This window comes from Larus michahellis, chromosome 5 (genome assembly GCF_964199755.1).
Source record: "Larus michahellis chromosome 5, bLarMic1.1, whole genome shotgun sequence".
NCBI lineage: Eukaryota > Metazoa > Chordata > Aves > Charadriiformes > Laridae > Larus > Larus michahellis.
The window spans coordinates 32,374,209-32,400,876 of record NC_133900.1 but is presented as its reverse complement, the minus strand read 5'-3'; the positions used below and the strand labels follow the sequence as shown (position 1 = coordinate 32,400,876).

At 40.2% G+C, this 26,668-nt stretch overlaps 1 protein-coding gene across 2 annotated transcripts in view; it reads right to left on the bottom strand.

Moving 5' to 3' along the window:
- The window catches only part of PPP3CA (protein phosphatase 3 catalytic subunit alpha), a 204,943-nt gene that overhangs the window by 60,007 nt on the left and 118,268 nt on the right, over nucleotides 1-26,668 (bottom strand). For both annotated transcript variants that reach the window (XM_074589480.1, XM_074589479.1), the window contains exon 3: nucleotides 3,005-3,129. In XM_074589480.1, coding sequence (XP_074445581.1) covers nucleotides 3,005-3,129 — 125 coding nt within the window. The remainder of the gene's footprint in view (nucleotides 1-3,004; nucleotides 3,130-26,668) is intronic.

Sequence of the window (26,668 nt, the reverse complement as noted above, 5' to 3'; positions counted from 1 at the left end):
GATTACGGGGGCTTCATTCTGCTCCCCATCCCTGTCTTCTAGCTCAGGGGTCTGGGTGCTCAGGGAACAACTGGTCCTACTGCTGAAGACTGAGGCAAAGACTTCATTAAGTACCTCAGCCTTTTCCTCATCCTTGGTCACTATGTTGCCGGCCCCATCTACTAGAGGACAGAGATAATCCTTAGTCCTCTTCCTATTGCTAATATATTTATAGAAGCTTTTTTTGTTGTCCTTGACAACAGAAGCCAGGTTTAGCTCCAGCTGGGCTTTGGCCCTCCTGATTTTTTCCCTACATAGCTTAACTACCTCTTTGTAGTCGTCTTGAGTGGCCTGCCCTTCCTTCCAGAGGCCATAGATCCTCTTTTTTTCCCGAAGTTGCAACACTAGCTCCCTGTTTAGCCAGGCCGGCCTTTTTCCCCGACGGCTTGTCTTCTGGCACATGGGGACAGCCTGCTCCTGCGCCTTTAAGACTTCCTTCTTGAAAATCATCCAGGCTTCCTGGGCTCCTTTGCCCTGGAGGACTGCCTCCCAGGGGACTTTGTCAACCAGGCTCCTGAAAAGCCCAAAGTCCGCCCTCCGGAAGTCCAAGGTAGCAGTTCTGCTGACCCCTCTCCTTGCTTCTCGCAGAATCGAAAACTCTTATCATTTCATGGTCACTGTTCCCAAGACAGCCTCCAACCTTCACATCCCCCACAAGACCTTCCCTATTTACAAACAACAGATCCAGCAGGGCACCTTCCCTAGTTGGCTCTCTCACTAGCTGTGTCAGGAAGTTATCCCCAGCACATTCCAGGAACCTTCTAGACCGTTCCCTCCCTGCTGTATTGTATTCCCAGCAGATGTCCGGCAAATTGAAGTCCCCCACGAGGACAAGAGCTCGCGATCTTGAGACTTCTCCCAGCCGTTTATAGAATATTTCATCTGCCTCCTCATCCTGATTGGGCGGTCTATAACAGACTCCTACTACGATATCTGCCTTGTTAGCCCTGCCCCTGATTCTTACCCATAAACACTCAGTCTCATTATCACCATCATTAAGTTCAAAGCATTCATAACACTCCTTAACATACAGGGCCACACCCCCGCCTCTCCTTGCTTGCCTATCCTTCCTGAAGAGCCTATAGGCATCCATGGCAGCACTATAGCTATGTGAGTCATCCCACCACGTTTCTGTGATGGCGACTACATCATAATTATCCTGCTGCACAATGGCTTCCAGCTCCTCCTGTTTGTTACCCATGCTACGTGCATTAGTGTATAAGCACTCCAGCTGGGCTATAGGTCCTTTCTCCTTTTTACTGGCGGGAGCCGAAATTCTGCCACCCCCAGACTTATTCCTAAGGAGCCTGGTTACGCCCCCTATCTTTTCCAAGTCTAGTGCCAGCATGCCACCTTCAGGCTTTTTGCTAGCAAGCATGGATCTATCCCCATCCCCCTTCAAATCTAGTTTAATGCCCTGTCAATGAGCCCCGCCAACTCTTGCCCTAAAACCCTTTTCCCCCTCTGAGACAGGCTTTTGCTGTCTGTTGCCAGCAGGCCTGGCGTCCTGAAAAGCAGCCCATAATCAAAGAACCCCAAGTCCTGCCGATGACACCAGTCTCTGAGCCAGGCATTGAACAGCTGGCATTTCCTATTAATCTTCTCATCTATCCTTGCAACTGTTGGGATAGAAGCAAACACTATTTGTGCTCCTGATCCCCTAACCATCCGTCCCAGGGCCCTGAAGTCTTTCTTCATTGCCCTTAGGCTTCTTCCTGAAATTTCATCATTGCCTAACTGAAAAATCAATAAAGGGTAGTAGTCAGCAGGCTTAACTAGGATAGGGAGTTTCTTCCGGACATCCTTAACTTTGGCCCCAGGGAGACAGCAGACCTCCCTACAGATTGGGTCTGGTCTACATATGGGACCTTCTACTCCCTTCAGAATCGAGTCCCCTACTACAAGGACCCGTCTTTCTTTCCTAACCGAAGATGTTGTTATATGAGGCTTAATCCGTCTCGGCCTCAGTGACAACTCCAAGTTCAGTAAGCTGTTGTCCTCCTCATCCTCCGGTTCCCTTTGCAGAACATCATATCCGTTCTGCAAGGGCACCTCGGATGGTGTGGGGGTCACCTGGGTGGCACGCCTGCCACGCCGGACAGGGACTTGTTGCCACTGGCCCCTGTCCTCTGAATCTCCACATTCAGCTGTGCTGCTAGAGGGTGGGGAGTGCTCTGTATGTGGAGCTCTGTCTGCCTGAGGTGCTTCTTTCAGGGAAGGCAGGATGCGACTCCAGTTATCTATCTCCTGTTCACAATCCCTTATACTCCTCAGACGACTTACCTCCTCACGGAGCTCCATCACTAGGTGAAGGAGTTCCTCTACCTGGGCACACCTCCCACAGGTCTGCTCACCACCGCCATTCAACACAGGCGCTACAGCAGGGCACACCCTGCAACCTGACACCTGGGTGGCAGCATGTTCCCACGCAAGCTCCGTCTGAGTGGCCACATCGGAGCTGCTCGGTGCAGAGCTCACGGATAGCATGGCCTTCATGCCGAGCATGTTATCTGCTGGCTTTTTTGTCCCATTTACCCCCTTATCTAGTCCTTCCATTTTCATAAAATTTCGCATCCAGGAAACTCAGATCAAATAAACCTAAACATCAAACTAAACTGAGTTTTTTATTTAGTTTTTCTGTTACGTCTCTCTTTGAATAGCTCATGTCTATTCATCTGATTTAGCTTGCGCAAGCTGCAGAGCAGACCGCCTTCTGTGCTATATTTGGACGACCACTAGTTAGCACCAAGGTCCATTCTCCATCAGCTTTCCAGCACAGATATAGTGGGATTTGTCTGGATACCAAGCAACCCTTATGAAAACCCCAACAGTGACATTAACGTGGACTTCTTTTGCTCACAAGTGGTATCTGCAAAGACCGTCAGTATTCCTGAAGGGATTAAATTATGATGCTAAATATACACAATAGCAGTTTCGTAGCCAAAAACAGAAATAAGAAACTTACTTCAATGCTGAAGTACCCTCTGTCCACATAGTCCCCCAGGAAGAGATACCGCGTGTTAGCTGGAGAACCTCCCACTTCAAACAGTTTCATCAAGTCAAAGAACTGACCATGGATGTCTCCACAAACTAGAAGGAAAAAAAAAAAAAAAAGAGAAAGAGCTATAAGCAATATTCAGATTAACCATGCCAAGATCATCTTAGGCACATGCATTCTGCAGTTGCTTTCTTTCATGAGAAATGCGTTATGACGATTTTGTGCATCATTCTCTAGTTAAACGACCAGTGAGAGCTGGCAGCTGCTCAGCAGAAGCTGGTTTTTTTTAAATGACATGCGTCCATGTATATGTGTGCAAAAGGCTACCAACTACTTAAAAGAGAGCCATCGGGCAAATATGACCCATAATTATTTTCATAGGTATCTGTCCATTCCTCCTACTGCCCAGCAGAACACACGATACTGGCAACAGTAATAAGACAAACCAAAGAAGTCCTGAAGAGAGAACATGTTCAAGCAAGGTTACGCTTTCTTTCAACATCATTCCTTTAGTTCTCCTACTCTTAAACCCAAATGACCACCAATAGCCTTTTTGTAAAATGCAAAGTGTGCCTGTCCTGTGGATGCCACTGGTTAAACCGACAAATTTCTGACTTCTGGTTTCTGTAAGGAAAAAATGGCCTGCTTGCTTTCCCAAAGCATGTCTTACGTGAGAGGACACTGATTTTTCATGCTTTAACCTCTACCACTTTATTTAACCTCAGATAATTATGATTTGTTTCACTTCATTGCAATGAAGTCAATCTAACAAGCGGCTTCTCCAGAAAGAGCAGCTCCCAGTGAACACGACAGACAGAGCACAAGTGATGTGCGGCCGGGGCTAAGCGGGGATGTCTCTTTTTGTGCCTTGGGGGTAAGAGATCGGTTCAGCTATCTTGTGAAATTGCAAACTCCGTGGTGGGTGGTTTTAAGCATCTGCAGGAAGGTAGGCAATGCTTTTGGAGGCCCCCATGGAAGCTTAACTAACAACGCTGTGCCGAAACCTGCTTCCTTTTGCCTTGCTTTGTTTCCTCTACCTAAGGGAGTGGCAGAACTCCCCAGTTCAGGGCTGAGCCCAAACCTTTTCTGGCAACAAACCTTAACAAAGAAAACGTTGCCTTGACTGTTACTGAGGTTAGTTTAGAGTGGTTCTCCCTTCAATGACTGAAAAAAAAAAAAATAAATATCCAATTTGCAAACTGGAAAGGTGATTACAATGCAACCAAATAAACCAAGGGTCCAAGATAGACGTTATCTTGCAACAGCAGCTCAGCTTCTTATTTACTGCTAACACTAAATTCAGAAGACTTCGGATGCTCTCTCTGATGTAATGGTTCAAGCTTCTGTATTCAAGCAGTGCTCTCATTTGAGTTTTTGTCTGAAAGTTGATACAGAGGTCTCGTTCTATCACAGATAAACAAACCTCGCATTTATCGCGTGTCATGGAGAAACTGAAGTCACGTCTCCAAATAGATAACAAAGGACTATACAGAACAGCTCTAACACCAAATCCAATGAAGTCGTAGCACAGTGTTCATATGTTATTGTCTTTCACCTCAGTCACATTATATTTTTTACTTGCATCACTTTTCTCTGAATGTACACACTAACAATAGGATCGATATAATATTGGCATTCCATTCAAAAAACTAAAAACCAAAAAAAATCCCTCCCAAACCAAAACCAACCATACAACGCCCCCTCAGGCACAGAAAAAACCTCTTATGTCCCAGTCACTGCCTTCATGAATATTTATGTGAAATTGGTGACACAATTCACAAGCGCTGGCTAGCTGAGCACTCCTCTGAGAGAGTAACAGGGTATTTTCCCCATAAAATAGCTTATAGTACTTTTGTTACCACTGTGTTATATTGTATAATCTCTTTTTCCTAGTTGATTCCTGCCCCCTCCCCAAGAGTATTAGATGACAACCTTCATGTTGAAAGCCATCAACGGTTACAATTTCTAACTAAAAATAATATCTGCCATTAATTATGCAAAATAAATACTATTTAAATCCTCAAGTGGTATAACACCATCCCTCTTTCTCAAAAGAAAAAAAAAATAAAAAAAGAAGTACCTCAAAGGAAATTTTTTGATAGCATTTTTATTTGAACACATTAATCTACCAAACCAATACACATTGCTTGACTGTACTCCTCTGCACGGACACTGTGGGAAGATTAAGAACACGCGTCGCATATTGATGGCCAAGCAATCTGCTCTCCCAACTTCCAGCAGAAAAGCTTTTAGTTATATAACTGTACAGCTCTACCAATTATCGCCCGCCCCCATTTGCTCCAACTGCAAAAACCTGAAGTTGAACAAGACTGAAAGATTTTAAATGGATATAACTTTTGCTCTTTCACTAAAGCACAAAGAAACAAGTTTGTTTTTTTGTTTTTTTTTTTTTAAACACGTGAACAGGTAAATACATTGAGGCCATTACAGAGAAACCAAGAAGGTTAGACAGCATTCTCTAAGTAGCTGTATGCACGTGAATTTGTCACAAGTCAGAAAAGCAGGGAGCAAACCACTGAAGAGGACAGAAATAAGTGCAGAACCCTGCAATCCCATGACTTGCAAAATTCTGAGCTGGACTTGAGAATTGACACTTGATGGAAAGTCCAGGAACTCTGCATGCAGCAGCTTATTCTTTTTACACATGACAACACATGCAGAAACATACCCCAAAAAAAAAAAAAAAAAAGATGGAAAGCTAAAAAACCCTCAGACCCAACTTGACAAGCAACTAAAGTAGTTGCAAAAGAGAAGCTTAAAATCAGCAGGTAAATGCTGTCACAGGAAGGGAAGACACTCAAAACTAAGGGTTAATATTGAGATTTAATTTATTGTGGAGATCGCAGAATTCCTACCGAAAGACCACAATGTTACATACAGTTAATTCAATTAGTATTTTCCCTGGAATAGCATGGAATCATAGAATACCAGGCTGGAAGGAATCTCAAGGATCATCTGGTCCAACCTTTCTTGGCAAAAGCATGGTATAGGAAAGGTAGCCCAGCACCACAGCTTAAGGATCTTACACTTTCCACCACCTTTCTTTTCCAACTCTTATGAATCTCAAAACTGGAAGATTTCCCAGGCAGCCAGATCAATGCTTTATCTTTCATTAGGTGGGGACAGAAGAGATCCAGCATTAGATTTCCATTCATGAAGGCGGAAACATGCATCAGCTAATTACTCTGCCACACACTTCATGCCTTGTCTTGCAGCTTGCCATCTCCAAGAGCCTTGGAGCACTGTCCCACCAAGAGCCCATAGCAGAGGTTCCACATCCACTCCGTGCCACCTCTACAAAGCTCTTTAAGTTCACCACCTTCTCCCTCCATGTTACAGAAAAAAAATTTGAAAGCACGCTAATTATTATTCATTCATGTTTACTCTTGTACAAGCATTACCATAGGACCTCTTATTCCTTTTAATTTTGCCAAAAATGCCCTTTTTCATACTTGTGGAGACCCTCTATTGGTACTGGAGCACTTGCTATTGAACAACACATTCAACAAGACATGAACATTTTTCCACCAAGTAAGAAAAAAATAAAAAACAGCACAGTGAAGCAGGAAGTTCAATTCTTAACAAAGATCTCCAGGATCAATGTGCTTATGGATTTAAAGTATGAACACAGGGAACATAAAACCCACTTTGTATTTGTGTGGGATTAACGTTAAAAGCAGCTGTGTTCCTACAAAACAAATTTATCAAAAGGAGGAATACTGGGTGATATGCCTTCTATTAGAAACTCACATATTTTCCTGTATCAGTGGTTTCCCAAAAGTGCCATCAAGCCATTGCCTTTTTACACTCATCAACTTACGATAACTAAATAATCTGACAGTCTATTTCCCTCGCCCCCCCCCCCCCAAAAAAAAAAAAAAAAAAAAAAAGACTGCTTAATTTATCCATTGCTTTTCAACCTTCTTTGTATCCTTAAGTTGCCAGCTGGGCAACAATAAAATGATGTTTCCATTGACTTTCCACTTCCAGGGATCAGTTGCCCACGAATTTGCCTATCTAAATCTCTTGATAGTGTCTACCTACCTAACCTCTCTTGACAGCAAGCTCCAGAACTGCACAACATGCTACGTAAAAAGATCTTTTAAGCTGTTTTAAACTGATTTCCTACTGAATTCATTGGTGCAATCAGAGGTTTAAGAAACACCGGTTGAGGACATTTTCAGGGAACACATGAGCTCCTTCGAAAGATTCAAATTCACAGGACTGTCCATGTAATTACTGAGAAATCATGTTTTTGAGCAGCTTTTCCTACTTGCTATTATGGGTCCTTCGATCCACTACACTGTCTTACACTACAGCACCAGAACTTTCCCAACGTAACTGTCTGTAAAATACCATTTTATTATAAAAATAGAAAGTGGACACGGGGGAGAGAACGGTGAAAAGGTTTTTCCATTTGTTTGTTTTTAGAAACTGTCATACTAATACAAATTAAATTATTTTTCTGTTGGCTTCACTGAGCAGATCTTCCTCTGATTTATGTAAAAGTAACAAGCAACACTGAACAGGAACCATTAAGTTCAAGTTGTACTAGCAGCGAAGGAAGTTCGAAGCCTTGCCGTGGTATCCCCAGCTTATTTATAGAAGACAAAGTGGTAGAGCAGTGATTTAGATTGCAATGATTATTGGCATAAAGAGTCTGAAAATGCTCTTCAGATACCTTCCTTCAGATAACTAAATGCTCTTCACTACGTACAAACTCAGTCCAGAGATTAGTCTGTGTGGTTTCCCACTCCAGATGGATATTTAAAACAAAATTTATATTCTCAGTACATTAAACACTATCAATTAAAAGATTTTCTATCTCCAACAGTTTGGATATGCTGCACTTATTTCCTCATTTATCATGTATATACTTAATTGGTGTAACATTACAGTCTGATAGTAAAATACCAGTAATGTTTCAAGTGAATTTACATTCCATGTATCACAAGATTATATTCCTATCTTCAAATGTCATCAGAGATTAGGAGCAGATACGCAACACCCCATCATCAGCTTCAGAAGCAACATCTGCAAACTCATACAGGTATGACACTTAAGAGTAATGAGGCAAAGACACCTTTTAAAGAAGAAACTAACACTGTGTAGGGAATATTATCCAACGCTTAACAACTTGTTCTTTACATTCACTGAGCTAGGGATGTCTTTGCACTGAGCTCCAAGAGACTGGGCTTCAGCAAAGCAGCGTGTGATACCACAAAACCTAAGGGAGAAATCCACCCTATTGAGTTACAATGCAGAATGCAGACCGCAAATGGCAGAGGGCTTTCTTTGCTTTGTACAACGTTTAGGAAGTGTTTAGCTGCTTACCATTCCTCTAGTTAGCACACGCTTCCAGGAGCTTCCTGTTTTCCAAGGACACCCCGTAGTTACAAAGCCTTACTGAAAAAGGGATGAGTGCACCGTGTAAACCTGCACGTGTCTGAGCTGACTCAGACAGATGCTCATTTGTCTGGGTCTACAGGATAACATGGGCAAGAGGCTGCATACCGCAGTGAGAAGTATGTCCCAACCACTTCTCCAGGGAAGTAGTTTGGAACAATGAAAAGTTACCAAAGGCTGAATGAAGAAGCCAAGCGAGGAAGGAGTACGTACAAGCAACAGTGGGCACACAAAGGAAAACCAACTAGACGAACTTCTGCAGCTGAGGAGTCAAAGATGGCTTCCTTAGCCAACCAATAAATGAGAGAAAACACCTCCAAGAGCTATATGCATGAAATTCTCAGGTGCTTCAAGAAAGACTACTGGATAGCTCCTGAAGGGCTCAACTATTAACCAGAAGGCTCTCGTTTCCCCCAAGATTTAAGAACAAAGTCACATATAAGAGTCATATGTTTTTGATTACACAATCTTTGAGCTTGAATGAGCTTTGTTTCCAAGTGTACATGTTTCTGAGAAACAGCAGGATGAAGTATTCGAAACATCACGGCTTTGTTCCATGTATTTTTTTTTTAATTTTTTTTTTTATTTATTTAATTTTTTTTTAGATTGTTAGAGATTGAGCAATTTTCTTCCTTACTTTTTGGAGAACAAGGAGGAAGGAGAAGTACAAAATAAAAGAAGAAACTCCAAAAGGTTTTATTTGTAGCTGCTCACTAAAGCATTACTCAAGACAAAAAGCCAGTTAACTTACATACATTGTTTTATAGTCGTGCAATTCTGTTTCTGTTTATAAGAGATGTTTAAAGAACTTGCAGACTTCATTACTTACACAAATTAAAGTCAGAATCATTTAGACAGCTCACTAGGTAACTTATCATCCTAAAACGACATCTACTAGACTCAACATAACAGGCTCTCGTATAAATGTTTGTTATATTAAGTGTATTGAACAACACAGCTCAGTATTTCCAAAAGAAGCATGATCTCATTCATATTCATATCTGGTTATCTAACATGATTATAATAGGCTTTCATCTATCTTTTCCCTTCAATCACTGCATGCAAATTGATGAGTTTATACTACCAGAGTGAATTGGCATTAACAAAAAACTACACTTACATATTTTCATAAAGAGGCCTGCTTCACCAAAGATAAAGCCAGAAACCATTCCCCAATACAGGTACAGCAAAGGAAACCGAAAATGGACCATCAACACCTCATTTGACAATGTTGTTTAGTTGCTGACTTTCCTTCTTTGTACTTAGGAAAAAACAAAAACAAATCAAACCCCAAAGAAGTATCCTGGGAAAAGCTGTTTTCTGTGTAAGACACAAGGACACTATACTGCGTTCTGCTCCGCCAGCACTTGAAATGCTAGTGTCTGTAAAGATCAACCCACGCTCGCTCCTTGTAATAGGAGTTAGTTTTCTCCCACCACCCCCTGAAGGCTAGAACAAATTAATGACACTTGATTTGAAGAGGTAGAGTGAAAAAGAGTGGGGAAGAGAAAACATCACATCAGAAGAGACCTTCAGGACAACAGTTATTAATATTCTCTGGTGAAGGAGGAAGGAAAAAAAAAAACAAAAAACCTAAACCATGTGGCAGCAAGCCCTTCAAGATATTAAGGCTACAAAAATATCTTCAGCACAAAGTTTTTAAAAATTGCTCCATAAAATTACTTTATGTATCACAAAATTATTTGCAGCATCTCAAAACAAAATAAAAAACAGGTACATAAACCTGGCCAAGACAGGAGCACCTTCATATATATAAGAGATACCAGAAGCAAGAGTCTCTCAGGAAACAGCCTCTACTAAGTACTGTAAAACCTACACTGGCAGAGAAAAATACCTTTCCTTCATGCTTCTTACCCTAACTGAATTTTTCAGGAAAGTAAGTGGGTATCACAGCAGTGAGGTGTCAAAATGAAAACTTTCATTTCCAGCTCAAAGCAACATAGCAGAGTTTCAGTAGAAAGGGGATGGTGTTCTAGTGACCATTTTACAGAATTGTTCCAAGATGAGCGGGGAAAGGTGCTCTTATCACATATACCAGAAGATGCTGAATCAGGTCACGGGGAGAGAAATAAAACGGGATGGGAGTAAAACAGCATTCACTCCCTTACACATCAAAGAAACAACCGCCTCTTCCCCTGCCACCCTCCAAGGTCAGCACTGCCCCTGAGCATCCTCCGTAGCAAATGGAAAAGCAAAAGCACTGTCATGATCTCCTGTTAATGCAGGGAGCAATGCTTATTCCACAAATAACCCCATCAGAAGGATTACTCATGAGGAAAGTGCTTCATTGGTGTATGGGTCAGGATTTCCAGCTCATATCCTTAGATCAAGGTTATTTATAGCAATAGGGAAATTCTCCTATCCTCAGTTTTACAGATGTGAAAAACAAAGGCCTGGGGAAGTTTAATAATTTATAAAGTCACGAGGTCGGTCAGTGGGAGGGCAGGAATAGCCAGAGACGGAACAACACATCCTCATATTGCTCCATCCATTTCAATGCGCCAGAGGAAGACAGCCCTTTCAACGAGGAAGGAACGTCCTGCAAAAGAAGCAGGGACAGCCTGGCTTTGCATATGATGCTCCGAACGGAAGGTGAAACAAGGCAAATTGGGAAAAGGACTTTTGAAGAGGAGAAGCTCAAATATAGTCAGCTCCACAGAAAAAAAGATGCGCAAAATTCAGTGCTGTGTTTTATTCTGGGAATAGGTTTTATGTGCAAAGATTGGATGATAATATTGTCCATCTGTAACGCGTAGGTTCATTATTAGAATTATTCAGCATTACATCTTTCTCACTAATCTGGTTGAAGAGACCTCCATTAGTTTTTTTGCTATACAGTATTTTTCCAGAGTCAACAGTTTGCCATTAGAAGTAGTTTGTAGCCGGTCCTTCACAATTTAATGTGGTAAATTTTTTTTGTTGATGATTTAACCCAACTCTTCGGATCAGGTTTCTTTACAGTTAGTATTTCTCTTGGCAGAGCAAATCCCAAACCCAGTGAAGTTAAGGCATCAGTATTTACATGGATATAGCGATAGTTATATAAAACCCAAAGAAGCCCTCAATATTTACAAGGGCTTGATGAGTAGTATGCTTGTTTGCTCTTCTTACTGTAGAATTTTAGAGTAGTATTACCCTAGCAGACTGCAATTCAATTACTTTCCAAGCACCCAACAATTTACAAGATTTTATGGGTAGCAGCCTTAGCATGTTAAGTCTCAGTATATGAATGCATAGTATCTAAAGACCTAACCACAAAAAACAGATGTTCACGTTGGCTTGTAGTATGTATTTTCCATTTTCACCTGAGGATAACATTTGTTGTCACAGTTTCCTCACTCTGTGCCATCGCAGACCTGCTTTATGCTCCATCCCACCACAGCTCGGTGTTTTGTTAAGAATCAGAAGCATCACAGTATGACAAAAAGCATCCTACTTCCTTCAGCACAACAATGTGACTTATCAGTGGAAAACAAACATTTGCTCGACACAAACACATAAATTTGTTTATTACCTTTGGATGTATAGCACTCTGCCTGTATTTCCCAGAAATGGATGTTAAGGTAAAATAAAAATACTATTTCTCAAATTCCTGGGCTCTTCACAAGCAACCGGCAGTATCGACATGGATCCTTGCATGCACCCTGAGTGAAAGGAGCCGGCACAATTAACTTCAAAGAAATTCTGTGAAGTTCAGCATTTGGGTTTAATGGTCTATATTCAGGGCTGTGAGCAAAACGAACCAGCAGTGAAGACCTACTGAGCTTTAACCTCAGCTTTTGCACCCATGTCTTTAATGGGCTTAAGCTATTATCTAGTCTGACCTTTCTGTACTAGAGGTGTTCATTTGCTAGTATATGGGTATAGGGTTAACGAAGGCAAATACCACGCAAGTTTCCCAGTTCTACCTCAAGCCACATAAGATGACTTTTTTAAATTATAGGATCTAAATTTCGTAACCAAAGTCTTATACAAACCTTATTCCCAGTGAAAAAATTATTATCCTTTGAGGAAAGTGCTTTTAAGAGAAAGCTCTCCAAAGTCATTTATGTCCTGGTAGAAGCTCATATGACAATTAGTTAGGGGAGCCAGTGCAAGGAGGAGTTGACCACATTAATTTCCTCTTGCTAAAAACATATACCTAAACATGATCTTGTGTAGGTGGTTACATTCATATGCCAATTCTAAATCGACATGAATCATAGAATGGTTTGCGTTGGAAGGGACCTTAAAGATCACCAAGTTCCAGAAAAAACCTGGTATCACCTAATGACAACTATGAAAATGAACACAAAGAAGTCACACTGATGAACATAATAGCCTTAATTATGTTTCTTTGTATAACCTTGCTGTTAGGCATATAAGGAGTATACACATTTTAGACAGGACTCTGGGTAGCACTAGGGGTGGCACCCAGGCAGATTTGGGCTAGCTCCTGCACTATGCTCCTCAAGCAAACTAACCAGTCTCTCCCACTATATTGAGAATTGTTTTCACAACGGCTGGCTAAGGAGGGGGAAAAAAAAACCCAAAAACAAAGTCAGAGGAGGAGGGGAGGGACAGGGAAGAAACGTTCTTTTGGCAGACAGCCACCAACCACATCGCATGCAGTAAGTTGTTCTGGGAGGTAACAGAGTACTGCTATTCAGAAACAGAAGTAAGAAGAAAAGGTAAACATCAAAAAATAGCTTGCAAAGAGAATATCATGTGAAAAAAAATGGGAAAAAAAGTCTATCATACTGAGTTGGCATTTATGGCACTCTTCTGATCTGTAGTCTATAAGTAATCTCAAATATGACATCCTTTCAGTTTTCTAACACAGACACATTTTTAATAATTACAGCCCTAACATTCCAAGGTGAGGTAAACAAATGTTTAATATCTTACCAATCATCATAGAAGGGTTTGTCTTGGAAGGGGCCTTAAAGATCATCTAGTTCCAGCCTCCTCTAGTGGGACACCTCCCACTAGACCAGACTGCTCAAAGCCCCATCCAGCCTGGCCTTGAACACTGCTAGGGATGGGGCCTAATCAGCCAAACAGGATTCCACTGGCATTTGGTTTGGTTAAATTTTATATGTGGGTTAAGTGTATGTGAATTCAGGATCTCCGTCCAAGGGTCTCGACCACCTTATTTTTTGCACTTACAGTATGAAGGCCTCCACTGCTTGAATCACCCTCAGGCGAAGAGATCACACAAATGCCAATCATGCAATCATACTATACAGAGCCTTAAAACACCCCCAGATACAGATCCAGATGAGAAAAATAATCTCACAGATTTGGGATTTTAATAAAAAATTGTACGTACAGGTATCGAACTCCTGAGTCAGCTTTTTATATTGCAAGGACAAGATTTTCTGGAAGTTCAAGGATCTAGCTACAGAGTTCATTACTTCTGATGGGAACTATGTGATTAGTACTTCCACAGCACCTCCCAGATTATCTGCTTTCAAAGAATGTGGAACACTTATTCGGTACACATAATCTAAATATAAAACAGTGCTTATGTGACCTTATGAAATTTTGTTTTAAAATATAACGTACATCCATTTAAATGCAACATGCATAATAAAGGAAGTATCTGAAAATAGAATGCGTTTCCTCTTAAAGTGACAACATTAATAAAGATGTGCTTTTAACAGAAAATACAAGAGGTGAGATCAGCAACCAACTCCCTCAAACACCAGATCTTTTCTGAGAGCGCATTTCCAACCCTAAACATAAAAGGATCAAATCCCATCAGCAGGACACAACAGTGACACACACCAGAGGAAACGGCTACCATTCTTTAAGGCAAAACCATGCAAAGTTTCTGACAGAAAAATTTTGTAAAACCCTTCAAATACAGGTTTTCCAAAATACAATACCGCAGCTGTAGGCGTGCATTACTGATCGCAGAGTGGCCATACCTGTATGGCAGTACCAAAAGACTGCCATACCAGTATGAAATAAAGCTTTGTATCTGATGTGACTTTAAAGAAAAAAAAAAATAGCTTTGCAGGCTATTGCTCTGCTGACTGCTGTAATACTCAAACCAGAGTGTGTTTGGGCCAACTTACTGCTACACAATGTCCACTTTCTTCCTGCATACTTAGTTCTTGACTTCAAAGATCTGAAGATACACAGCTCCACTGGGTAACCACTGGCACTGACCTCAATCAGCTGGAGGAGAATTTGGTTCTGCTCCACTCAGTTAACACGACCTTGTCTTCTGTTGTTACAGACCTTCTATTACAGGAATTTCCAAACTACTATGAAGTTACTTCCTAAATTTGCATTTTGTGTCAAGTCATACTGATCAAGCAAAAGCTACTTGATAAGTAAATAGGTATTTCATCTGGATTGCAAGTAAAGTTTCTCAGCTATTCTCTGTCTCCAGATTTACCTGGATTTAAGGCCATAGCTGACATTCTTCTCTCAGCACTGGGACAGTATAAGCAGTCTAAACTTAAGTCCTCCTCATTCAGAGAGAAAATCCAATCTCTTACATCTGTTAGTTTTAATAATGAGGTGACAGAAAAATAAAAAATATGCAGACAAGAAAAATAACTTCTTTCTTTTTTTCTTTTCTTTTTTGGAATAACTGAAGTCACTTCTGAAACAATGTCCCTTGTGCTCGCTCTTCTTGGGAGGTTGGTGTGTGAACTACTACTAGATACAAGCACAATACTCCAGCTCTGTAAGACATTAGGCATTTAAGGAGCAGAGTACTGCTAAATGACTATCACTTCCACCGCAAAAAGGCAAATCTGTATTGTAGCAGGAGACGCTTATTGTTCAGAACCTTACTGGGCTAATATCAGCTGTACTTGCTGTGATCATTATTTTAGATCACAATGCTCCTTTGAATATTATATGGAACACTATCCTGTCAGAGCATACAGCAGAATAATGCTTTAACAGGGCACTAAAAGATGACCATTTCCCTGCTTCTGTTACGTGCAAGTTGGGTAGTGGTGATTTTTTTTTTTTTAACACAATATTATGTTCATGCAGAGACTGAAGAAGTTAAGCCCTTCTTTCAGAAGAACTCTCCTCTTTAACTCTCTTGCTCTGCAGAATGACTCATTTTTCAGAAAGAACATTGTCTACTTTTGGCCAAGATCAAATACATTATCAGTTTAATTCATTCCAGAAAATGTTCCTTCCAACTACAACTACTACAATACTAACCCCAAATCCAGCCATAGTTTAGTATACTTTTGTCCTGCACAAAAAATAATAATAAAAAAATATATCCTTTTCATTATATTAAGTTACTTGCATTTATTTGTCTCATCTCTCCATTTCTTTAGCATGCACTTCCTGCAGCTTTGAATTCAGGTCTCAGCTGTAGAAAACAAGGACCATGAAAACGTTTATGGTGAAAAAACATTTGGCAAAAGGAAACACATGGAAATGCTCAGAGCTACAGAGTATTTCTTTCACATGAAGCACTCTATCTAGACACTAATAAGTCTGTGGGCTGTTTGTGACTCCTCATTAACACTAAATTTCAGAGACAAGTGTCACATTCTACCACCTCTTACAGGCTGTGAGGTTCCATCCCATGGGGGCTGGTGACAAGCTGACCTCCGCAGCACAGGCTTCTGCTCAACTGCTGCGCAATCTCCGGTCAAAGTCAAGCAAAAACCCAAGGAGGTGCTCGAAACCACAGGCCCTTATCAAGGCAAACATGGGAGTCACCCTGACCATAATCCTTCGCTAGAACAATGAAATCATCAACTAAAACAGTGAATCATCACAGTAAAACAAAACAAACCCTAGTACTGTAAAAAAAAAAATAAAATCAAAAAATCAAACCCCAAATGCCTAATGAAGGGAGTCTATTTTCTCATACATTCAGGGAAAATGCACTAAACCCAGCATTTTTACAGATTTCGCTGCAATAAAATTGCTGTCATTACTAAGGAAAACAGCCAACACACAATACTGCATTGTATTTTTTGAGCAACGATCTTTTTTGTCTGCACCTACCCTGGGTTTTTAAACCTTTATGGGTCAATTGATACTTCCAGATGCTTAAACTTTATGTTGTTGATAATAATAATAAAAAAAAATATTATGAGAAGTTTTCAAGCAAGTAAAAATTGGTGCTCATTGGCTAAGAGAGCTGATGCTACCACCACTCACTTGGTGTCAGACAGAAAGTTTGGACGCCAGCACTTGGCAAGAAATCATAACTCCAACCTGAGTTTAATAGACCACCTCTACAAAAAGTGGGTCTACTCAGTTTACCTTTATTTACTATTTGGTTCATTCCTTTATTTATGTCTAATTCCTTTTATTTTCGATAATGCGTAGGCAGCTTAATTAACTGACTCCTTAAGAGCAGAACTGCTATCTTCTACACTGAAGACACATTTTCATGATGGAATTTATATTATTTATTTTATGCCTATTTCTGGCTATTCTATTCCTTGCTTGCAAGTAAGCAAGAGGACTTATTCCCAAGAACATGCCGCCTTGATTTTATGAAACAAAGTATTTATAGATTCCTCTATGAAGCAGAGATTGCTGCTGCTGTTTCTCCCTTTCATTGGTTCGTACAACTGATTGGTCAAACTTGGCTCTCAGCAGTCCGGCAATTCAAGGGAAACAGTTCTCTTATGGATTTGTTACTGTCAAGTGAAAAACGTGTGCTAAGAAAAAAATGCACTGTTTGCACTTCAGTGACTTTTCAGGCTGCTTGCTAGTCCCTCTGGATTGCAATAGCATGGTTATTTGAAGTGATTGCAAGGCAGAAACCTCACAGGCACAAAAAAATAATAAAATTCTAATGTATTCAGATGTTTGTTAAAGCTTGCTGATGCTTAACTGAAACTGTAGAAATTGCCTGGCAGCCTCTTTTTTAGCCTCTTGTATCTCGCCAAGTAATAAAAAAAAGTACCTCTCGGATCATAAACCTGTATTTATTACACCCAAAAGTTTTCATGTACTCTAAAAGTTTTATAACCTATATTTTCATTGAAAATTTCATATTATTTTCTTGTATGTATATATATATATATTTCAAATTGAAATATTTATGTTACTGAACTTCATAGAGAAGATTCCTTAAAGGCCTTCAACCGACAACAGGCCGTCTACTGTAACAGACTGCTAGAAAGCTAAAAAGCATGTGACCAAAAGAAAAAAAAGGCAAATCAACAGAAGCTTCTTATAAAAAAGGAAGACACATCATCATGAGTAAAAATATGAGTCACTGCAGATAGGATCTTATCTTCAGAAAACATTCAAGTAAGGTAATCAGGTTTCAGAAGATCATCATCCACAAAAGAAACTAATTGCTGATCTCTTTTTGGTGTCCGAGAGAAGAAGGGATATGTATGCATCACAGGAAGTAGAGCTGACAAATCTGCTATGAAAAAAATGCAAGTCGAAAAGAATGGGCTTTCAACCCATTTTTCTCCTTTTTCATGCACTCTAAGACAACACACTATTCTAAAATACAATCCAAAGAAAATGAAATCTCTTAACTCAAAAGAACGCACGTAGAGCTCAGAAATAAATATTTTGAGTTTTCTCACCAAAGAAAGTAAAAAGCTATATAAGAAGAAGCTAGTTAGGTATGAAAGTACTGATAGGGAGGATAGGTATACGTTCTCTGGAATAGCATCTTATCAGGACCAGAAAGGATGAAATTAATCTCTACAACTATTGCTAAGAAGAACAGACAGTGTCACCTTTCATAAATGTTAGTACTTGGTTTAAGAATTATTAAAGTCTAAAAGACTATTTTAAGAACTAAGTACATGAAAAAAGTCTTCTTGACTCATTTCAAACATCTGTTCAGCTTTGATTAAAGTCTTATTTAAAAGACTCACTGAAACTGGACCACATAAAAGACCATCTAAAACACTGGTGCAGTTTTGAAATTTTCTCTTGGAGGACCGAGGATTAGAAACTCGTCGTGGACAACATTACTGTCATCTATATTCCATCAAGGACTGGCAAACCAAGTACTCAGCTACAGGGGATCCCAGGATCCAGACAGGGTCTAGAAGATCCTCCTCCAACGTAGGGAGAGTCAGAGCTGTCTCTCCCAAGCTGAGCAAGGACCAGTTTCCAGTCCTGAGCTTCAGCAGGGAAGGACACGGGACTTCCTTTGAGCCCCTCTTGTTGATCTACCCTTACAAACAAAGAGCAGCAGCAAGGCAATCAAAAGGACAAAGCCACAACAGATTTCTATAGTCTAGCAAGGCTCCTGCACCAGCCACAAGTCTTGCAGAAGTAAAAAAACAAAACAAAAAAAAAGGCAATTTTCACTTTTTTTCCCCCCTGTAAAAATTGTTACAACAAAGTTCTACTACAGGTACTACATCTATGCTAAAAACGAACTGTTTAAATTGCACATTCTTAGTGAGCCCTCAGTAGCTTGGGTAAACAGTAAGGATCAGATGTGATTTGCATTGGATCAACGATTCGTAATATTCACTGTACTCCTTGTCTCAAGATTGTTCCTTGGCTGGCTCGTTGTATATAACTGAATACAAATAGCTATCTTATATAAAATTCTCTCAACGAAAGAACATATTTTTTTGCCATTTAAAGAAATTGGTGGGTAGTTTATACCCAAGAAACTTATTAGCATTCAGTAGTCCCTTCACACGAAAATCTTTATCCACTTGCAAACTGACTCACATAGATCTCATTTACAGACTATTGTCTCTCTTCAGAGAAAAACACCTCCAGAAATATTTGCAAAAGAGGAAAAAAAAAAAGCCCAAATAAACACTTACTGCTTGTTTTCTGTGTGGGTTTGGTACTCGAAGTTCGTAAATATGATTACCTTACTTGCCTTTCTTTAATTAGGTATCCTTTCAGGCATAGAAGATGATATTGGGAAACATCAAGAGTCTCACAGCCCTGAAGAGGCATTACAAGATATAGTCATTAAGAACTAGACTAACACTGTCTTCTCTCTGTAGATCATTCATATTAATAATTTGTGTGATTATTTCATACCTGACTAGCCATAGTACTTCTTCAAATCAAGATTCTGTCTCTATCGGAGGTTTTTATTTGCCACCTACGAGAACAGTATTTCTGGGAAGTTCTTTTTTAAATAAAAGGGTAAAGAACCATCACTTAAGATAACTTTTCAGTGGACTGCAGGACTGCTGTGCTTTTCAAGGCAACCCTTGAACACGGATGCTCTAATGATCTAGGCCCATTAACTAGAAAGATATAAATCATTGTTACAGCAGGAAACAGACTGCAACATTTAAAACTCAATTAGTGACAATGCAAGTAAATGGGAGGCTGCAAAACTCAGCTTTTCTGTTGAATCAAAAATTTAGTAGAAGAACCAGCACCAGCCTCTTTTACTACTTCAGTTTGCTGGGAAATCAGGAAATATTTCTCAGTTGTAAATTGAAACAGTAAAAGAGTTTATTGGGTAACTTAAAAGGCCATTTCTATTCCCTGTAGCCTCATTTTAGTTTTTCATCATTCTTATGTACAGTATTCTAATACTCATTATTGGCTGACGCAGTTTTTGAGTTGCTAACCAGCACGAAGTCATTTTGTTAGCATTTGTAAAAAACAAAGCTATTTCAAACAAGAGTGCATCTTGGGTTTTAAAATGCATTTCAATTCAGTAAACCTCTAGAAACCAACAATTCACATTTCTGAATTGCTGAAGGATACATTCCTCAAAATCAGAGAAATGTTGTCAGTGGTGGGACAAGAGAGGAAAACGCAAGGTGCAAGAGCAGCACCTTATGAGCTGGAGGAGGTCCCTTTACCTGTCCCTCAGATTTCTGTCACAGAGTGACCATTCTCCGCATAGAACAGTAATTGTTTGCATTCGGGAGACAAAAAAAAAAAGATTACTTTTTTTTTCCAAGGCTGTGTGTATCCTGAGTGAAATACATATAAAATAATGCAAGCAACAAGGTTTCCTTCTGCTACTTAGGTAATCATTACAGGAGGGAGAGGGCTGCCTGAATACAAATGAAGGGAAAATATACTGATTTAATCACACAGTTTAGTTGTCTGTTGTTGACTTGACTGTTCAAGAATGGAGACAGTGAGGGGTTCGGTGTGGCAGATGCAGATTTTGCGAGAAATTCCAGAAACAGCAACACTAAGGAAAAAAATACGATCATGCAAAACTATTGATACACTTCTGAAAGGAAGTACAGGCACACCGTTCAAATTGCTCTAGACACATGCTTTACAACTGTCTTGATTCCTGCTTTCATTTTGCTCTTTCCTTTGTGATTTGTTTCACCCTACTTCTCAATGCATCGGGACAAAGATGGCAGAGCGAGGGCAGGAAGGGGGCGCAGCTTTCAGGGCCCCTGCTTGTCCCGAGACTTGGACTGCATCAAAACCTGGGACACCCAGAATCAATTCTCAGTCTCAAAGCAGGACCAGGTCCACACTTAAGTGACAGGCCAAGAATAAATGAACTGCAGATGTGAAAAAAAATTAATTCCTGAAGAGAATTCTGAGACAACAGCTGCCATCTAATAATCCACTACCCGTGCTTTATCTTTTAAATGATGTAAGCCAGAAAAAAATCTGCCATTCTGAAAGGAACGAGTAAACAAAACCAGTGTATATTCAAAGTTAGAATCAAGTTTCACGCTTAGTTCAATGCATTTTTTACAGAAATTACGTCCTCTGTAATTATCAGTCTAATGCTACCCATAAGCATGAGTCATATACAGATTTTGCATCCCAGATAAAAAAAAAAATTCTCCCTCATCGCTTTCTTCATATTATTAGAGAGAAGTTTATTTCAACAGAAAACAAAACAAAAAAAAAAAAAAAAGAGAAGCATGTCATTGTTTCCATTGAAAACCATCAGGACACTGAAGTGGAAAATAGCAGCTTCACAATACAAAACAAAATGCACGAGGCTGCAAAACATCATTAAAGTTTAATCATCTCTCCAAGCCTTTAAACTCTGCTGGAGTCCTCCAATTTTCGTAGTTTACCTATGAAGAAGAGCTGCTTCAGCTCAGACTCTGATTCGGTACGACTCAGACATCCTGTGTGAGAGCCAGCACGAAGGCCTCATCATCACGAAGGCATCCTCATCCCCACTTTCCCCGGACTTGGGCTGCAGCCTGCTTCTGCAAAGTCAGCATCACAGGTGGGACTTCAACGATGGCACCGCACCAACTGGCATGGCGCCAGGTCATCCCGCCTCGTGCTGCCGGGCTGAGCAAGGACCAGAACGGATGGCCAGTAGGTTCAGGTACTGCTGAAGAATGGCTGACAGCTTACAGTAGGTGGGGTATTCCTTCCCAGGAATTATCTACATCTCCTTTATTTTTTGTTTTAAAAAATAAAAATACTTCTTCAGGAAGATTTTGTGCACTCACAAAGCAGAACAGCTGTCAAATGTTAGGTGGATACTCTACAATAAAGTAAGGTAATATCTGCTAGCGGCACTTCAAATACATTTTTAAGGGCTGTAAAGTACAGTGTCCATAGAACGCAGGGGTAGGCACCATGCTACGCTGAGTAGCCACAGTTACATTAGTCACTAAATTAAGCGGTTTTACAGCCTACAATACAATACGCTCAACCCTCACCTCAGAAACTCATGCCAGGTCTTTCTGTCTCCTCAATTTGGCTTTATTTGATTTTTCCATTCAGAGTTAATTCTATTTCTCTGCACCTGCAGGGGAAACAGTTCCTGCTGTACCAGGTGTAGAGAGGGCGTACTACAGGCGTAGGAACACATCTGATAGTCAGGCACGTTATTTGAAAAGGTTTTATAGTATTCCCAGTTGAAAAGAAACAACGTAAACCAGAAATCACAAAATCTAAACAAGAACCATCTTCAAGCTGCCTGGGCACGAACAAGAATTAAGGAAGACACCCAGAGCACAACCTGTTTTTACAACTAACTTCCAACCAGTGTCATCCTTCACCTCACCTGTTCATCTCAAAGGTTTACCTTTGGCAGGGTGACATCAAAAGAAAACAAAATGAAGAAAAAAAATAATCCACTAAATCCAAGGCTACAGTCACTTAAGTCACCTCTTGTTTAGAGGTCCACAGCTCAAAACATAATCTACCGAGTAGCATAATAAACTAACATTAGAACAGCAACATTATTTTACTTAGAATAGCAATAACTACACTGCGGTTGACTAAAATGCCCAGAAGGACCTGAGATGCTATAAGAAACAACATGCATAGATTTGAAATAAAGGAAATTAAAGAGCATGAAGTAAGGCTTTATTTTCATAAAGTAAAGCCTTAACATCATCAGTGGCATAATCCACATAGGATTAAGTACGTGGACTAAGTAACTAACCAAGATGAGCTGTGAAAAACTGAACAGGGACCAGGAGACTGTACAACTAAATGGAGGGTTCATAGGAAGTAGCCTCCTCCTTAATTCTCCTTAGTCTGGACATTGTGCCTCGGACTCTCTAGTCCATGGGTGGACACCCAAGCCATATCAGACATTAACAGCAGCTGACCTGCCGGAATAGAGAAACTCCCTGAGAAACAAAGTAAATTAGCCCACTTGAAGCTCCAGGCTGTGCAACCAAATAAATGAAGGTGTCCATGCTAATATGTTTAGCAAAAGACTTCTGGTTTCTCTACAGCAGATCACTGCAACTGCAGGTAGGAAGAAAAAGGCTTCCAGGTGCAAGCTTTCACTCGGCAGGTGAGGAGAGCCATGCTGAGGGAGGCATCCAGCTGGAGTGTTTGGTGAGGGGGGGGATGTTTTGGTTTCATTCCTACCCATACTTTGGCTTTTAAAGAACGAACACAAGTTTAAGCACATGGTCCAAAGCAGGCTGCAAGCAAACTAGCAAGCACCAAACAAGCGTATAAGTAATGGCTGGAGAAGACTCACTCCCCCTAGTCTTATGAAATACTACCCCAGTAACACCAGCTTTATGGAAATCTGGACAGCGTTACTGAATGGTATGTTGCCCTTCGCAGCTCACGTTGCTCTCACGCAAAAATCTCTTATCACGCATTCTGTAAGATGGAGAAGAATCCCATTAGCATCTCTATTAAAAGGGTTTTGAAACCAAATCCTGCAGTTAACAAGCATGAAACATCAACCACAAAACACATCTAAAAAGCTTTTGGTTTCCCAGGAGGGTTTTGGATTTTTTTCCTTGCTGTTTTCCTTAACAGCAAATGAAATAATGATAACAAATGGTTCTGATAATTAAATGCCTCCACATGTTTCTGGAGGCATTCATTTCTTTGCACTTACATACCAGTAAAACAACTATATGGTATGCTGCAGCAGGGTTTATTCTTCAAGGGTATTCCTTATGTACTCCCCCAGGAAAGAAAATTAAGTCACCAGATGCAACAGATACTGACATTACTCCATCACCAGGATCATGCCAAAATAAAGACATTCACACAATACAAATTATTATATACTAAACTAAACTCTCCTACATTAAAGAAAAAGTTGTAAATCCAAAGAGCTATTCCTCACCTGATGATATTCCCTAACTATAAATCCCCAGAAGCTTAATGAAATTTCAGCAATTCCTTGTTCACTTCTAAGTCTTAAACCATGTCTTCACGCAACTAATCACTTCTGGATGGACTCATAAAGAGGGCTGGGTAGGCTATGCTGGGTTTCCAAAACAAGAGTTAGAAGACTCAACAAAGGGTCACAAAAGACAGCATGTTGCCTCATGACTTCAAACAGATGACTAGACATACCACCACAAGCACCAAGAAAAGTGTAAGCACCAAACAAAACATTTCTTCTTCCCTAATATTAGCGTAAAAAAAAAGTCTCTGTGTCCTTATGATGCTGAGAGTCACAAGAGGAGAAAATAACTTAAACCTGGTTTCATTAACTTTCAGAGTCTAGAAACATGCAATGACTTTGTAGACCTTATAAAACTAATGAAACTGCTTCAGAAATACCAGCGTCCATCTTCTTACTAGTCTTAATTAAAAGTAATTACTTTTAATTAAAAGTAAGCAATCTTATAATGGAATTTGACCTCTGTTTTCCATTTTACCGAACTCACTTACGTAATTAGCTACTGTAACTGCAATTTACTATGTACATACTACTGTATGGGTTGCAGAAAGCTGACTACCTTTCCAGCTATGACAACTCTGCATCTTTCTGGTTCATGACAGACATGTGGTGCTAAAATAAAAAAAATAAATAATAAAAAAAAAAGAGCACAGCACAGTTTTGCAGAAATGAATCTACATCTCCTTCAAATCAGCTCCCTGCGATTCAGTCCTCCAACACGTAATAGCAAGGTTTATATCCTCAGCAGGAGCTTATGTTAATAACACTGCATTTCCCACACCGGAAGAGAGGGAAAGAGCTGTAAGAACAAGGGCATTGGCAGATCCAAAACATGCAATTATTGGTTTGAACAAGATACCAAAATGTTAAAAGAGCTTAATGGGAAAAAGCAAAAATCATTTCACACTGATGTTGAACAATCCATGGGAAAGACACCTTTTCTTCCTTTTCTTTCCTTTTTTTTTTTTTTTTTTTTTTTTTTTGACTCCTAAATTGATAGCATCCTCTTCTGGCACAAGTTGTTGTTATTAGTCACAGAAGCTTATTTTATTTTATTTATTTACTCAAGTTTCTCCAGCCAAGAAATCACAGGCATGTAACCTCATCAGCAGGGAGAACAGATGGACATTCCCAACAGAGTCTCCTGTCCCCTCAGCCCGGCCTCCTCTTCCCAGCACGCTCAATATTCTTAAGTGATGTGCTAGAGGTTTGGCTGCCAGCACTACTACCCATGGGCTCCATTTGCAGAGTGCCCACTCCAGCTACCTGGCCCACTCAGCCATGTCACAGGTGCCAAATATTGGTGCCTTACAATGTTCAGGCTGCTCTTCTTTTCTGCTGACAATGCACTACTATTCCTTCACTGGATATCTATTGCCAAAAGATACAAGAGGAAATAAAAACAATGCAACTGACCTCATCTTTTAATATAAGCTTTTCCTCTTCCATTTGCAGTGGAAGTATAGAACTTAATGAATTTTTTTTTTACCTCATTATAATAAAGAAAATATCTATCCTTGTCTACACGAACCCAAACAACAGTACTAAATTGTAGGCATGGTAAAAGAGTTAAAAGAACACTTTAGGGTTGCAAAGTAAGTATTCAGTACCATAATACAGCCTTCTTTCCATACGCGTTATCATCATCTTCAATTAGAGACCACAGTATCACCTCCTTTCTCCCCAGGAATCTTGCCACATGCAGTGCAAAGGATGGACTACAGAGATTTTCAGAGCAACATTCCGTTTTTTTCCTGCTTCAACATACGGCCCCACACTGAAGCCTTGCACCCTCTCTCTCTCGCTCACACCAGGGTTCAAACTCGCAGCCGCTTACTTTCCCTGGGGGTTCTTCCAAGGGCAGCACCAGGCACGGGGGGAGCTTCAAGTGGGACATCATAACAATCTTTTCCCAGGAGCTGGATTCCTGTTAAATACCTATCAACTCTGCATGTCAATTTGACATATACAAGGCCAACGCAAACTCTCAAGTTAAAAAAACCAACCAAACAACAAAACATTCAGTATGTGATGAATTCAAGCACAGCAACTTCATGCGCCGAACTATGCAATCAGCAATTCAGCAAAATCATCACCCAGGGTTTCATTCAGGAGCTCATATAATGAGACAAACCTAAAGAAGAGCCAGCTGTAAAATGTCTGGGTCGCACTGAGAAGCCCAGGCCTGGACAGGCAGCAAGATTTCAGGAACAGCAGAGGAACTACGAACTGAGACCTAGTTTGTGTGCCTGTGTCCTTTTTTGGGGCTATCTGATTTTAAATTGCTGTTCTTACAATTACAAGCTCAGGCACGGATATCTGTACCTTGTCTACACTGTAATTTTAACAGCGTTAGTGGGGGCTCCCTAGTTCATACAAGTGAAAACAGAATGAGATAATGAAGCCTAAAGATGACTCCACGGCTAAAGTTATCCCACACACCTTAAGTTAATGTCCCTGTCACTTGTACCAATGCTGTACTGCAGAGATTAAGTGTAGCGAGAGATGTCTGGTCTGGTCTTTACAGCCTCCCCACTGCAAAATCTGACAAAATTCCTTTTGGACTTGTGCTGTAATACCTCCATTGGCTTCAACTACATTTTACAATACAGTAACATTTCAAACCTCTTAGTATGCCAGCAGTGTTTTGAAAAGGAAATACTACTTAAAGAAAT